At 43.0% G+C, this 16,633-nt stretch overlaps 1 protein-coding gene across 1 annotated transcript; it reads right to left on the bottom strand.

Moving 5' to 3' along the window:
* Positions 1–2,051: 2,051 nt before the first annotated feature.
* Positions 2,052–15,574, bottom strand: LOC130110409 (mucin-2-like). Its single transcript, XM_056277500.1, has 6 exons — positions 15,195–15,574; positions 9,052–9,572; positions 7,749–8,358; positions 4,498–7,032; positions 3,241–3,382; positions 2,052–2,452 (listed from the first exon to the last, which is right to left on the bottom strand). Exons 1-6 carry the CDS (start codon positions 15,572–15,574, stop codon positions 2,192–2,194), a joined length of 4,449 nt encoding a protein of 1,482 aa, XP_056133475.1. The 3' UTR covers positions 2,052–2,191.
* Between the last annotated feature and the right edge of the window lie 1,059 nt (positions 15,575–16,633).

A 16,633-nucleotide genomic window follows, 5' to 3' on the forward strand; every position in this document is an offset into this window, starting at 1 on the left:
ACTAATGGACTTTGGGGGGGTGGCATGAATGAAAAAGAAAAAAAGTGAATCACAAATGTGCAAATGTATTAAAGGTTCTAAAAAAAAAAGAAGAAACTGAATAGAGAAAGGATGTAACAATAGGAACTATTGTTAGGAACCATTGTTTAGTTCCTTGTTTACACAGGGGTCGTTTAGGTTGTTGCACCTGGAATAACGGACCGAGCATGATGCATAACCTTACGTGCCGAAGATATTATTAAAGTTTATAGCCCCGTGGGGTTGAAACGAGTTGTAACGTCTCATTAGTAGAAGGTAACAACACACTTTAACAGATATCTCCAAAACTCGGCAACTCACACCAAAACGATCTAGATGGATAAATACCACTACGTGCATGAGGGAAAACATGTATTTTTGATTTTGGGGTGAACTTTCTCTTTAAACAGCAGGTTACTTTAACCATGCCGCATTGAGGCATGATTGTACTCAGTAGCTGTGATACTGTAGAGTAGGTAGTGGTGCCCTCTACCGGAGATAAACCAACAGTACCACTCAGAGCGTATAGAAGAATGCTGCTAATCCCATACACAGCGGACGTCACCAACACTGAAGCGCTGAACAGCATTAAGGAAGCTATTGGTCACCATGATAGTTCACTGACAATGGTAAAAAAAAATGTTTTTAAAAAGAGAAAAAAATAAATTAAACTGGTTTGAGCACGCAAAGGACATCCTGCAAGGCCTGGTAGAAGGGTCTAGGAAGAGAGGGAGGCCGAGATAAACCTGGGTAAACAACATCGGAGTGGCTACAGATGAGCGTAGCGGAGGCGGGGAGAGCTGCGATGGATAGGGAACGGTGGAAGAGACTTGTTGAGGCACCAGCTGTGCTCCTACAACCTCCATAGTTACGGAACTGATGATGATGATGACCACAGAATACCACAGTACACTCCAATACATACATTTGCATTTCCAGCCCATTTTATTTTATTACAGTACTGTGATCATATAAAGCACTGATATTAGCTACAGTGGTTTTTGTTTGGCATTAAAATAACAATGTTAATTGTGTAAGGTATTGCCAAAATGATGTGAAAGAAAATGTAACACTTCTTATTTGCTGCTTTGTATTTTTCAGCCACATTTTGCTATTTTCAACTCAACAGGCCGAATAAAAGTCAAAAGAAAATTAAAATGTAGCCTATTAAAGTTCGTAATAGCTTTAAAATATGATAGCCTGTAGTAGCCCTGGACATGGGTTCTTGTATAACGGAGCACTGTATTTTTTTACCCATATCTTGAGGTGTAATTCAAAATACAAACAATTCCATGAAACTGTTTAAGATGGAAAAAGCAATTACTAGCTTATATTTGATGTGCAACACCAATAACTGTTAAGCTGAAACTGCATTTTTTTCAGTACATTTTTACTTGGGGTAATAAATTATGAAAGACTAACTATTTTAACCCTTGGATTGTAAACTGAATGTACTTCCAACATAAGTTTTCTATAGCTTGTTGTTTATTATTATTACATATGTGAAAGCTGTGAGCTACTTTAAACTGACAAAAGCTGAGTATCTTAGCTTATCCTAGGAAGCAAGGATGAAATTATCATTCATATCTGCAAAGATGGAAGCCTCTCTTATAATGCTTTGTTCTGTTTGTACTAAATTGGGACAGCAACAATCATGCATGTTAGATAATATTGTGTGTACATCAACTGGGCAGTATTAGCCGTGAGAAGACCTGGATGGCTTTGAGATCGGAATTTGTTTTGATGACCCCGGCATCTAGAGCAGTTACTCCCAAACTATTATTTTAACCTTTGTGCAACAGTAGGATTCGTCAAGTAAGCATCCAAAACTAAACTAAACTAACCCTGTGATTTAAACCTTGCAATAAGTTAAAAATCAGTCACAATCTACCACCGAGGAAATAATACTCTAGAACAGTGGTATTAATGATGTGCCATGAAGGTCTGTGTGTATGCAGGTCTGCCCGACCCAAAACTGCACCAGCTGTTTTCATTTATTAACATAACAACAACCAGACAGGAGGACTAATCAGTGGAATAAGCTGGTGTAGAGTTGAATTAGAAGGAAAACCTGCACACACAGAGACTTGCCTCCATGGCACATAATTGAAGACCACTGCTCTAGAAGAAAACATACAGTGTGTGCAATGCTATGCACACTCTGCAATTGTTGTCACTTGTGTCTTGAGCGCACTTGAAGCAGCGTAGGTGTCTGCTCCATGATTCGCAACAGGAGATTATCAATGTAGTCCTCCAGATCTCGGACCTGTATCTTGACCTTTTTAAGCTCAGCTTCACGTTTTTCCAACAGCACCTCCTGTTGCTCAGAGGCCGCCTGCTGTTTCTGCATGTCCATCTCCTGCTGCAACAGCAGGGAGATGAGCTCCATATTTGTCAGGTGCTGATACTGAGCAGAGCTATCCACTGTTGCCTCCTAGAGAGAAAGGTATATTAAAGATATATGGATAAAATGACATGGACAGGGAAACATTGTGGAATCTCTCTTCTCTCCAATTAATTAAGAAGGTTACAATGTTTTCTCATGAGGGCAATATGATTCCTAACAGAGCAATACTCAATGTGTCAACACTGTACAGCAGGTTGTCTGCAGATTTTCCGTTACACAGATTCTTTTTCTGCATTTTCTTTATTTTTCACCCTATGCAAACATCTTATTTCCAAAATCCCTTTTCTTTCTCATCTACCTGATATTCCTAGACATGCAGATACAATTAGATTCTTAATTGCTCTTTTCTAAATATTGTTAGACACTCTTTGTCCTCCTACTTTTACAATAGTGTGCTATGTCCCTTGTGTCTTTTTATGTGAGGACCCTTCTGACTCCAATCCTTATATGTGCAAATTTAATTGGCTAGCAATAAGATTTACTTGACTTGATTTGACAAACCTGCATGTTATTCATTTAAGGCACCTAAGTAGCATTGCCCTGGTTAATGATATCACCCTTGAGGCAAATGTTTGCTGTGAATGGCTTACATGTCAACTGATTAATTTAGGACAGTGAGCATTGCTCAAGTGCTTTAGAATGCACTGTCTTCAATTAAATTTTATTGACAGAAAAGTGGCTGTTGAGTCCTACAGTGAGTTAAACACTTCTGAGACTAAATATTTAAGACTTAAATGTTTATTTGCACTTAACAGTTTAAGAGTTACAAGAAGCTTCAACGGTGATTGGAGTAATGTTTCTTTGTTTAAAAGTACCTGACTCTTTTCGGGTTCAGCCACAGTCTGATGGGCAGTACGGCCTGGGTGAATGGTGGATTTAAGTTTCTCCAGGACAGAACGGCTCTCTTTCTTCTCTGGTTGGCTGGCTGTGGTGGTAAGGGGCTTTACTGGATGGGGGCTGCAAAGGAAGCGGCTAATCATCAACATTTCCAAAATGACATTAATTTAGCTGATGTTCAAAGCAATATTCTGTCCAATGACGTTCAATAACAATATCTTTTTGACCAAAAAAACCGCAATAATTATTATCATTATATACTGAAATGATAGCAAGTTACAGTATTTTGGTTGGATTACCACTTCTTTAGCAAAGTACAATTCAAAAAAGGTGAACAGATCACATCAGAACAGCTTGACCTACACCTCAGTAAAAGAGGTACCAAGAATACTGAAGAAGATCTAACATAGAATCTAGAGATCCATCAGCATTGGAAAAGAACTGCCATCTTGACAGAAATGTTATCAAAAATTGTTGTAGTCAGTGTGAATGCAGTGACTACTCAAGGCTGTTCAACTAACCAAATTCATTTACTTTCTGTATCCTGTTATCTACTTCAACACACATCCATGTCAGATGCATTGCCCTTTAATTTGTTTTCAGAAAGCATCAATTGAAAATAACACGCAGAAGTTCCTATTTCCCAAAACAATATTCAGTCTCTGAATTTGCCTCTGGCCAAGATGGCTGCCTCGTGGTTTGGGTTGCCCGTTCATCATCACGCAACCACTTTAATTATACAATAAGATATTACTACTGTGAGGGAGACTTACATTAAGCTTTCTTTAGCAGGTGGCCAACATGGCAGCAAAGGGGGATAAGTTCAAAAAAAGAACTTATCGTGAGAAAAAAAATAACAAAATCATAACAAAAGAACACCAAACTGAAACATGACATAAGGAAAATAAAAGTGAAGCCAGGCAAATAACAATGCACAGCAAGTATAATTCCAATGACCATAAAATAGCAGACGGAATAGGGAGGGGCATGCATACATTCAGTGTCCCATAAACTGGGCTTACTGTTACTAATGCATCAGAGCAGCCAAAAACAACTTTCAGCAAAAATGTAAATGTAGTGTGAAATGTGTTCCCTATTTACATAGCTCTGTAACATTGCTGAGTATGTGCAACTGTTGTAAGCCATTCCTATTTCTGTACATATTGTAAAAACCACACGAGCACTTCCTAAAGAGGAGCTTATCCTTTGTACGGCTATAGTGTGAGGATTCTCACCTGCTCTCCTGATGGGGCAGGTTGTTAGCTGGCTGTGTCTCCTCAGGCAAAAGTGTGTGCTGCACATCAACCAGGGGCTGGGCAGTGGTGGAGGAGGCAGAAGTAGAGGAGGAGGAAGAGGAGGTGTTGGGGGTCACTGTTAGCGTGGTACCGGCTCCAGCATTAATCCCCATGCTCATGGGTTGTATGGAGAGGCAGGAAACAGGGGTAGGGTGAAGCTTAGCCTCTGTGTCTGAGCCCGTTGACAGCGTGGGCCCAGAGCACAGGGTGGCAGCAGAGGGTTTTGACTCTTGCAAAGATTGACACATCTTTGACTTTGAGGGGGTTCTCAAGTTTGGAGCTACCTTTGCATGGAGGTCTTCAAAACTCATGTCTTCTGTTTGTCCTAAAGGGGAATTTTCTTTTGAGGATGTAAGTGGCTTGGAATTTGATCCTTTGTCACCTGTCCAATCTCCCTTTATACTTTCTGCCAGAGAGTTTGACTCTTTATGTAGTGTGAGTGAAGAGAAAACAGGCAGACTAATGGGCTGGCATGAGAAAACTTCTTCCTTGGCCTCTGGGGGCCTTTGAACTGGGGATGGAGTCTGTTCAAATTTGTTGTCTTCTTTTTTGCATTCATTCATTGGAATTCCATTGTTAAGTCTTGTAGTCATTCCCCTTGGTCTAAGACGTGCACTTACCACCACGGACTCTGTCTTGAAGGGTATAACTTGTTTGACTTGTGGATTGCCATTGCCATCAAAAGCACCTTGTGTCCTTTTGAAACCCTCAGCGTCTTCTTGTCCAGATTCAGTTTGGTGAGATGTTTGACTGTCTGACAAAGAAGTATTCTCTCTCCTGTTCACTATACAGTTATTATGGGGTGTCAACATATCCAGTTCACATCCCCTGTCTTGGCAAACTAGGGAGTCTTTAGACAGATTGTCTGATGATACCCTCACTTCAAAGGAACTGTTGTGGGGCACGGCTGTATTCTTTAAAGAGCACATATGCTCTGGGAGGGTCAGTATAGTCTCACTGTACATGGCGATGGTTGAATCCTCTGATGGTTGTGGCAGAATCCCCTCTAAACCTTTGAGACCCTTCAGAGTATCAACTAACTCTGATGGAGAAGAGCCATCAGAGTCGATGAAACTAAAATCTGAATTATTTACATTCATGTTCAGATCTTGCAAGGTTAGTGTGTAAGACATATTATTGTTCAGCGGGGGAGGTGTAGGTTGAGTAGGGTGAATAAGGGAAGAACTGACTGTTGACTCTAATGGGGTGTGAGTAATAACTTGTGGTTTCATGTTTGTCTTTGGGAGAGCGTCAGTGGAGATACTCAGAAGATCATCCACAGTCATCTCACTATCGAGAAGCATTTTGGACCCTTCCAAATCAGCTGGGTGAGAACAAGTAGCACTTTTTGATGTGATTCTATTCCCTGTGGATTCCTCAGAGGTCAATGCTAAAAGTTTATTGTTCACTTTGGGCTCTCCATAGTTTCCTGTGGCAGGATGACCATATAAATCTTGCTCAAACAACATCCCTTTCCAGCAGTCGGGTTCATCTTCTAAAGGTTCATATTTAACCTTTTTGAGCTTTTCTTCGGTCATGAGTCCTGGGGAAGTAATATCTGAATTTAGCTGAGAGTGAATGCTGAGGGAATTAGAGGTCTCGCTGGAAGTTTGAGGGTCTGGAGAAACACTTGATGTGTTTCTCTTGCGTTCTCCTTCCCTTCCATGTTGTAGTGAGGCCATGCCCGTCTGTGACAGAAGACAAGCCTCTTTCTGAACAGCTAGTTCTTGACCTCTATGTAGCCAACTATCCAAGTATATCTCATTCACTGGAGTTCTTAATTGCCTCCTTGGAGGTAGAGGTGGAGGCTGCATTTCACACACTGTGAATTCCTCTATAGTGTTAATGGAATTATTATAAATAGGAGGATTACTGCTTCCATGAGGTGGAGTTGGGGTAGCTTTCTTAAGTTTTTGTGAAGTCCCCTTTGGGGAATTGAGCCTGCTAGAGGCAAAGGCATCAAAAGAGTCATCCCATTCTCCCCCAGTCTCTGACATGGAACGAGGTGCAGAGGGGCTGGGGGAGCTAGGCGTGGCCGGTCTGGGGAGTATTGCTGGGAGAGAGATCTGCCTTGCTACTGGCCGGGGACGTTCCCGCCTTATGGAGGCCATTCTCTTTGGCTTAGCATCATGAGCAGGACTAGGAATGCATGGCGGGGAGTGCACAGTTGTGTAATGAGAGAGGGGTGAGCTCAAAGAGGACACAAGAGGAGGGGATTTGCGCAACTCCTCAGCTATAAGCTCCTCAAAAAAGGGGTTACGCTGCATACGATGAAGGAAAGGGTTGGAAGGCGAGATGGGGGTTGAGGGGGGAGAGGAAGAGGGGGTGAAAAGGTTATTGTGAGCCCCGTTATCAGGTGAGATATGACCAGGGGGGGAGGCAGAGGGAGAGGTGCACTGGGGAGGAATAGGGGAGCGAGGAGGAAGGGGAGGGGGTGCATCTGAGCAGCTTTCTACCTTAGGAGAAACTTCCAGCCTGTGGAGGAAATAGGGCACAAGTATTCCTCTTAGTAAATAGTGTGCCATTTGACTACAGGGGAGAATCCTTCTTATAAATTAACAGAAAAAGACCACCTCTATGCCTGCAGATATTCCACAGCATGGTAGAATATATTTCTGTCAGCTGTAAAATTGAAGAACAGGGCTAGCCTCACACATCTACAGTCAGTGAATATCAAAAAAATGTCCAAATAATTGAATAATGGAATAGAAACTTGAACTCAATGGAAAAAACGAAACATAGTCATAAATTATTCATGCAAAAATATGGGCACAAACAACGCAGTATAGCATTTAGCCAGTCAGGATGTGACGATTTGCAATGGCTGTGATTCTGCTTGGTGAAAATGGAATGGTGTTGCTTATATAATCTTTTAAGCTTTTCGGGGAGTTCTTCGTCACCACAATGCCATTGCATTTTCAGGAGGCACAAATGGATGAAAATGGAATTACTGAACTGATATCTAGAGAACACTATCGAAAATGTCATATGACGGGTGCGGCAGTACAATGGAGAGAAGTATGAACAGAATAAGTTTCTAATTCAAATGAGCATGGGCAGACTAAAACCAAGACACCCAGCTGAATACAGGCCTCACAGTGGGTAAAAGAGATGGCTTTTCTCATGTCTTGGGTGGGAGATAATCAAACACCTTGGGAACCATAAGCGGGCCTCTACTGACCCTCACTCACCTTGGCTTGTTCTGAGAGTCGCTCGAGCCAAACCAGCCCCTTAGTCTCCCTTCAGGAGCCGAACTTGCCTGGCTGTGCTCTGACTTGGCAGGGAGAGAATCACTCCTTCCTCCAGAGAAAAATGTCTTTCTGAGCTTCTTCCCTTTGTCAGCTGGATCTGCAGCAGAGGAAAGTGTTGGCACTGCTGCCTGCACAGGACTGCCCCCTTTCTGAGCCATGTGTATATGAGGGGCTGACACCTCAGCTTCCTTTAGTTCTTCCTTCTCCTCTCTCTTTGTCTTGTCGAAGGACCAGCGTCGGCCCTCACTGACGGGACCTTTGTCTTCGCACCGTTTCGCAAGGTTCTGCAGGGAACGAGAGAGCGGGGAGCACTTCTCTAACAAGACCAGCTTGGACGTGAGGGCACCTGAGCCTTTGGGAGTTGAGGGCTCAGAATCATAAACGTGACTTCCGTTGATGCACAGGGAAGACTTAGACTGGGTCATAGTCTTCCCCTTCAGGGACTCCATCACAGGATATGTTCGAGGAAAGGCAGTTGTAATCTTACTAGCTTCATCACTGAAGGCCCGCTTGTGTGTCAGAACCTTCGAGGTGTGCTGGCTGGTAAGTACTATGAGAAGGAAAGTGTCAGGTTTAAGGCTTGAAGTAAGATAGCATCATTATTTTTATCAGCCGAACATAGATACTAGTGCTGCACAATTAATCAAATCGCAATCATGATGTCAGCCTGAGCAATTATTTAACCACAAAAGGCTGCAATTTAATTAAATAATAAAATGTGTGTGTGTGAACGTCTGTTTGTGTGCAGCCTGCATATCTATGCCCATAATTAAGAGGTGATCAATCAGTCTCTATTTAGGCAGTGAAGTGTATGCAGTCTATGGTCACATGACGATCCGATGTGCTGTGTGCAGACCAGAAAGAAGGAAAACGAGCAGGTTAATGCTAATGAACTGATAGCAAAAACAAAAACATAAACAAAAAAAACATGACCTCTGTTATATGACGATATTTTGGATTGAAGCTGAGCAACACTGAGCAGAAAGAGGTACTGTCTAAAACATGCAAAATGAAAGTCGCTACATGTCGCGGCAACACGACAAATTTGTATTATTTGTATATACGTGTAAATTCGTTTATCATATCGCAAATCGCAATACTGTCCACAATAATCACAATATAACCTTTTCAGCACTAGTGCAGCACTAATAGATACTATAGTGTCTCTGAATAATTTAATAGAAAGTATATACTGTATGAAATGACATGCACACACACATGCAAGAGGAATTTCAAAGCTTACCTTTCTTAGCCAGGTCTATTTCTCCATATTGGGTATCAACTAGCACTTTGCTACTGTAGATGGGAGAGCTGGGTGGATCTGCTAGGAGATCAAGGCTGGGTGGAGGGTTATCCCCCATAGAGGACACACTGCTCTCTGAAGCCAGTGATGAGCATGATCTAGTATCCTTTGACTTGTGCAGCTTCCCCTTAAAGAAATCCTTCATCTTGCTCCTCTTTTCTTCTGCTATCTCTACATCTCCTGATTCTGTTCCTCCTTCACTAGCCTCTCCAAAAGGCTGCCCCATGGATCCCGACAATGCCGCATATCGACCTGGCAAAATGGCTGAAGACGACTCCACATCACCCCTCTTCCTGCCAGTGACACGATCCTTGAGCTTGCCAAAGGCAGAACGTGGCTTGTCCTTCATTGTGAGGTCGAACATGCTGGCTGTCATGTTGTTGCGAGTGAACTGGACTGTCACTTGCAAATTGCCTCGCTCTTTCTCCTTTCTCCCAACCTTGGAGTTCAGCTTTAGCCATCTGTAGCCACAAAAGGGAGGGGGAAAGTCAGCAACAACACCAAGCCTACATTCGCTTCGATATGATAGCATTAAAAATGTAAACACTCTTGTGAAGTAACAGCAGTCATGTGTGTCATCTGGCCATGTGAAAACACACAGACAGAAAAAAAAAACAAGCAAGTGAAGGAAAACAAGAGATTTCATCTTGGCAAAACCTTCCTGGCAACAGACAACTCAGAAGTTGCCAACCGCTGTTTGAAATCTGACCACAGTGTTTGACAAATAACTATATTGTGGACCTCAAGGCAGGGAATCATAATTTAAAGACAATTAAGGTCTACCCGCCAACGTCCAATATGTATGTGCTGTGTGTTACAAGGTTGTTCTGAGGGGCTGACCAAGGAAATCTTCCCACTGCTACCGCCTCCTGAGCTATTTTTTTTCTGAGAGAAAAAGAAAAATGTTCTAGAGCCAAAACAAATATGTGAACTTCGATGTGAGCTTCACTGTGCATAGAGAGAGGAGAGAAGGCGGAGAACCAACAATTAAAGCCAGATGTGAGCCGTTGCTTTACTCTGTTCTAGTTTTGAATGTTGATGGTGGAAATGCTTCACTGGTGAGTCCTGTCTGCCACTCCACCTGCAACATAACCTCTTCATAGAATCATAACGGGGCAAATCAGGTGGGCCTTGGGACCAGAATTTATGAGGTAAAATATCAGGGATATATTTCAATCTAAACAGTCAAATTATTAATTTTAAATTATTAATCATTCAAATTATTAGTAATCGCATCAGTCAAATTTAAATCTACATTCCCACACATTTATTTTGTCACTGCTTCACTTGTAAACATGTAGCCACATCATATCCAGTGGGCCAACAAACCAACCAAGTTGTAGTGATTCCAAATAACATTAAAGAATTTAAAAAGTCCATTCAATGAATCATATGTTCATAGTTTTACTTATGGCCCATTGCACCTAATCCATCTAATTAAGACACAGTTTCTTTGAGAACAAGCAACACAACTTGAACTGAATTAAAAACAGCTTAACTAAAATTTGAAAAGGTTTAGGTTAATCTTTTTCTCTTTTTGTTAGCCCTGTGCTGGTCTGGCGGCCTGCACCTGCCGCCCAGTGACTGCTGGGCTAGGCCAGCATCCCCGTGGCCCTGAGCAAGATATGCGGTTTAGATAATGGATGGATGGATGGTTAAGTTTTATCTTTCAGAGGGACAGCAAATTATAGATCGTGTAGCCTGAATTAATTGGAATACCTAATGTTTTGACTCATGTAAATTGGCAATCTTTGTGTAATTTGGGGTTTATTAATTAAAGCCATGCGGAAGCAAAAGTGCTTTTCAAGTAAAGAAAGAGAAAAAAAACAGGTAACTTTTTACAATAAACTGGTTTTCATTCTAATCCTGTCCATTTTCTACTAACAGTTAGCTACTCGTCGAGTCAGAGCTCTTTAGAGAGCATGACAAAACACCAATCACATTTTCACTAATTTTAGAGCTTCTCAAAACCTTCTGACAACTAATTTATCATAAAATTCTACATAAATTGGGTTTACTGGTGTTGAAACATTGTATCAAAGTTTATTTGGTCACTGCAACTACAACTTTTATCCAGTTCAGTAGACATGATTAAGTGCTTCCTGAGCTTTTCATTTAGTAGTTTACACTTTTTTACAACTGAATCAGTTTGACTGATATACTCTACATTTACACACTACATTTCAAAAGTTACACTTAAAGGTACAGTTCATCCCAAAATCAAAAATACATGTTTTTCCTCTTAGCTATAGTGGTATTTATCCATCTAGGTAATTTTGGTGCGAGTTGCTGAGTTTTAGCGATATCGGTCGTAAAGCTGTCTGCCTTCTCTTGAACACAATGGAATTGAATGGCACTCGGCTTGTGTTGCTTAAAGCACCAAAAAAAGAATACATTTTAAAAACTCAACAGCAATGTCTCTTTCCAGAAATCATGACCCGGTTATTCAAGATAACTAACAGGCTCTGTTGTGAGCAGTTTCATGTAGGTGTAGTTGGGTCTAAGAAAATAGTTCCTACATCAAACAGCTCACAACAAGGTCTATGGGTTATCTTGAGTAACCGGGTCACCAGTTCTGGAAAGAGACATTGCTTTTTTTTGGGAGGGGGGGGGGTTTCTCCCTTTTTCTCCATTAACCAAGCCACTTACCCCAATCGGGGTCACGGTATGCTGGAGCCTATCCCAGCAGTCATTGGGTGGCAGGCAGGAAGACACCCTGGACAGGCTGCCAGTCCATCACAGGGCCGACACATTCACACCTAGGGACAATTAAGTATGGCCGATTCATCTGACCTACATGTCTTTGGACTGTAGGAGGAAACCGGAGCACCTGGAGGAAACCCATGCAGACACAGGGGGAACATGCAAACTCCACACAGAGGATGACCTGGGATGGCCCCCAAGGTTGGACAATCCCGGGGTTTGAACTCAGGACCTTCTTGCTGAGAGGCGACCACGCTAACCGCTGTGCCACCGTGTCGCCACTTATGGGAACTGTAAATCTTTTATTGTTCTGAACTGAAATTTAACGCCCATTGCTCATGATTGCAAATAGAAATAATCTATTATGAGCCCAGAATTCAACAGATTAGATGACAAGTGATGAAAAAGCATGTGCAACCTTATCTCTCAACTTGTTTGGTCCCTTTGCTTTATCCTTTGCTAGTTACAGTTTGTTTCCAGCATGCTGTTACACATGATTATCTGGCTCTGAAACCCTACACACAGCCTGTGCAGACATCTAAGTTAAAAATCAAATTTCTGCCCAAGTTTCATGAGGGACAGCAGCAATTGCCACAAATTTGTTATGGATCACCATAAAAAATTAGGCATTCAAATTGACTGCAATACCCTTCTTTGTTTGAAACGGGAAGAAAAAAAGATGTTTGTCATGATCAAGACCTTGAATGAAAGAGCACATTGAAAAAAACAAAACAACAACACCGCAGCCACAAACACTCTTCTCAGGACACTATCGGAATTCTTCTCAGGGAACAGATACAGGCCATGTTTAATCACATTACTACTCCAAGAACTCTCCATCTGGAAGAATCATTTAATCTTCTGTTGAGGAGTTTTATCATTCTTAATACAACTAACAAAAACCTGCCAGTGGTGTGAACTGTCTACATTTGACTTGTGTTACCCTCGTGATTCTGACCTATTTGTGTTACCCTCCTGATTCTGGCCTATTTCAGTAAAAACTCACTTTAACTGGAAAGTTCCTGAAACCAGAGGAACTGTGTCAGAAAGAACTTATTTCGTTTGACTTGGCATTAGATTAAATGACTCATCCATAGCTTTGTCAACTTATATTTTCCCTACTCACTGAAATAAGCCAATTGGCAGGTGCAGTGTGCGCTACAGACCTCATAATGACTGCAGTTGAATCATCTATCAGCAACCATCATGAGAAGGAGCTGCTCTTCCTCTTCCTTGCTGGAGGGGCATAAGACTTGCTTTGAAGTGAGCACTCATTTCAGACCAGAAATACCTTGTCTATGATAAAGGCAAGTCCATCCATCCATTATCTGAACCACTTATCCTGCTCTCAGGGTCACGGGGATGCTGGAGTCTATTCCAGTAGTCATTGGGCGGCAGGCGGGAGACACCCTGGACAGGTTGCCAGGCCATCACAGGGCCGACATACACACACACACGCACACACACACACGCAAACACATATTCATACCTAGGGACAATTTAGTATGGCCGATTCACCTGACTTACATGTCTTTGGACTGTGGGAGGAAACCAGAGCCCCCGGAGGAAACCCACGCAGACACGGGGAGAACATGCAAACTCCACACAGAGAACGACCCGGGATGACCCACCAAGGTTGGACTACCTCGGGGCTTGAACCCAGGACCTTCTTGCTGCGAGGCGACCACGTTAACCACTGCGCCACCGTGCCGCCATAAAGGGAAGTAAATGAGATAAATTTACTCTGGTATGCCAACAATTTCATGCCCATCATTCCTCTGGACACATGGATTTGTGTTTAGAAATAGAAGACTGCAGACAACTTTAGGCGGGGCTTGAATCCACTGGAACCATGAAGGTGATTTAATTTTCTATTTCATTTGCTCTTCAGCAAGGCAGCAGACAATCCAAATGGCTTTACCTTCTGCCCGCTTTCTGTAACCAAGCCTCTACGGGGCACAGTCAACACACACACACACACACACACACACACACACACACACACATACAGATCTTAAGCAGCGTCATGAAAACAGTCTCAGTATCACAGGCTGACTGGGTTCAATGGTGTGAACTCAGCGAAGGATTTGCTGAAATTGAAAAGAGGTATAGTGTGAAAACTTCCACGGTTCTATTAAATTTATTCTAAGGTCTCGGTGTGACCCAAGGATGACTCTGTGACAGTCCTGTGTGGGCGACTCTCCATTCTTCACATACTAGTGTGAATTTCTCATCCAGACCATCAGTATTGTCAGTTATGATGAAGTGGCATGGAGGCAGGGTAAGTCTAGCCTACCATACACAATACGTTAGCCACGCATTCACCATGATATGACAGTGCTTTTTGCAAAGTTATAGCACTCATTTTGAGCAACATTTGGAGGATTTTTAACACCCGATGACCCTCTCCCTAGCAAACAGTATTCTCCTTCATCACCCTCATGGCACTCTTTCTATACCGAATGTCCAAAACGTGTTTTCAAGCTCATATTCTTGACACAGGCTTTTATCTTCCCTGTGTCACTGCCTTTGTTTGCAAATTTGACTGGATAGGAAATGATTTAGTGGGCTATTATTGTAAAATCCACCAGTAGCTATGCATGCAAAGTTTCTTAATTGCTATTCGCATTTTCAGAAGCATTTGACCCAATTTAGGCTAGATGTAGGCTAATTGTATAATTAGTCAAACGCTATTACACAAAACTGAAATATCAAACTTGAGTTTGGCCTTGTATTTTTGTCCTTTTTAGCAGCAGATAATGATTATAGCACCATAATGACAGATCTGTTACACAAACAGATTTCATGGTCAGTGTCAGAAATGAGCTAGTCTCGGGGGGTGGGGTGGGGGGATGCTGCTAAAGTAAATACTGATCAAACTGCTGAAAGTAAATTTATTATTGATAGCAATGGGGACTGAACAAAGTGCATAAAGATGGGAGCTTCCTGGTTTAGCATCACTGCTAATCCCACAGTGCAAACTGTCCATGCATTGCATGTGATCTTATGTGCATTGCACTGTGGTACGGGTCAAAGAGGACCTAGCAATGTAAGTCAAAATACACACTTTTTACATATGCTATGCATAATTTAGGCCTACATACATTCTTAAATCCAGGCCTTGATTGACATGCACAGCTACATGAGATGAAATGGACTGTAGTGAAAAATGCCACCTCAGAAATGTTGACATGTCATGCACACAAATATCACATGACCTTTCCTGTGAAGTTTCATGAAATTACATGACCAACTCCCTGGCCTGCAATTTACCTTAACAAAAAAAGCATGACTCAACCCTGAATGCAGCGACTATCCGTGATTAATGACAGATGCATGGTTTGCAATAGAGGCTACTTGGCCGTTTGAATGTGACATACTCATCTCTAAGACACACTCCTTCCTGAAATATTTTATCCAGAGGGACGACGGCTTGGCCGAGAAACACGTCAAGGCCGATGAGCACCCGGTGCATGACAGTGAGGAGCAGGTCTCCGCTCCCCGCGGGGTACGCGCTCCGTCCCCCGTCCTCCAGGATACCAGGGAGGAGCTCGAAGGAACACTCCTCCTTCCATTCAGGCACCTCCGCCTTCTCCACTAGGCCGGTGGTGAACTTCTCCTTCCCCACCTGGATGATGGTGTACAGGTAGCGGCTGCCGTGCTTGCCCTTCGTCCGCAGCCCCCTCGCACGGAGGACGGTGATATTCACGTGCGTGGGCACCCACCTCTGGTCGTCGTCCAGATCGATCAGCGACATCATCTTCGCAGAAACAGTGGGGTGGTGGTGGTGGTGGTGTGTGTGTGTGTGGGGGGGTTCTGTGTGTGTGTGTGTGTGTGTGTGTGTGTGTGTGTGTGTGTGTGTGTCAGTCCCGAATTGTCGCACTTTGAATGTGCGGTGTCTGCTGAGGGTTGCGCATCGGCGCTGTACAGGCAGACGTAAGACCTCTGCAGAGTATATCCACAGTCCGCGCCGAGTCTCCTCTGGGTGTATCAGACGTCGTTTCGGGGAGAGGCAACCCCCCCCCACCCCCTTACAAGCCCACCCTCTGCCTTTCGAGCACCGGCATGCCTATTTCCCCAAATTCAATCCGTGCGTCGCAAACCGAGTCGGGCGATGTAATGGCCGGGTTTGCTTGACGTGCTCCTCCGGCCCGTGTCACATCGCTGTCGGAAAACTCGGCTCGTGCCCCGCCCTCCTCTGGAAAGGAGCCCCGCATGCAGTAGGCTACGGTACGATGGGATGGATGCCGCAGCGTTTAAGAGAGACCCGCCGCCACCGTCATCAGATACCCCCCCCCCCCGTCCGCTTCACACAGCCACCAGGATTCCTGTTTGAACCTGAAACACGGGAAAGGCTGTAACAGCTTCCCTGCATGCTCATCGCGCGCTAGACAGCTATGCCAATTTATAAGCCCACAGATAGTAGATTTAATTTGCCTCATAGTGACTAGAAGACAAAACTGTTGATACAGTGCTGAAAGACGTTGGCTGAAGCATATTCTGGGTTCACTAGCTTAACCTAATGTTAAACAAATTAAAAGAGCACATGCATGGAAAGGGGTTTTGTTTTTTTAGTTAACGTTTTTTTTTGTGTGTGTGTCATGAAAACATCTTAGTGGATTTGTATCTTTACCTATTCATATACTGTGTTATAATTGTTGAAGTCAAGTTTATTTATGTAGCACATTTAAAACAACCACAGCTGAAGTGGAGTGTTGACGAATAGTGCCGTTTAAGAGAACTTGGAATTGTAGTCCTTCAGTGCTGTTGGGTTGGTGATGGACTCCACCTACAGCCCATAATAATCTCCTGCTCTGAA

This window comes from Lampris incognitus, chromosome 1 (genome assembly GCF_029633865.1).
Source record: "Lampris incognitus isolate fLamInc1 chromosome 1, fLamInc1.hap2, whole genome shotgun sequence".
Lineage (NCBI taxonomy): Eukaryota > Metazoa > Chordata > Actinopteri > Lampriformes > Lampridae > Lampris > Lampris incognitus.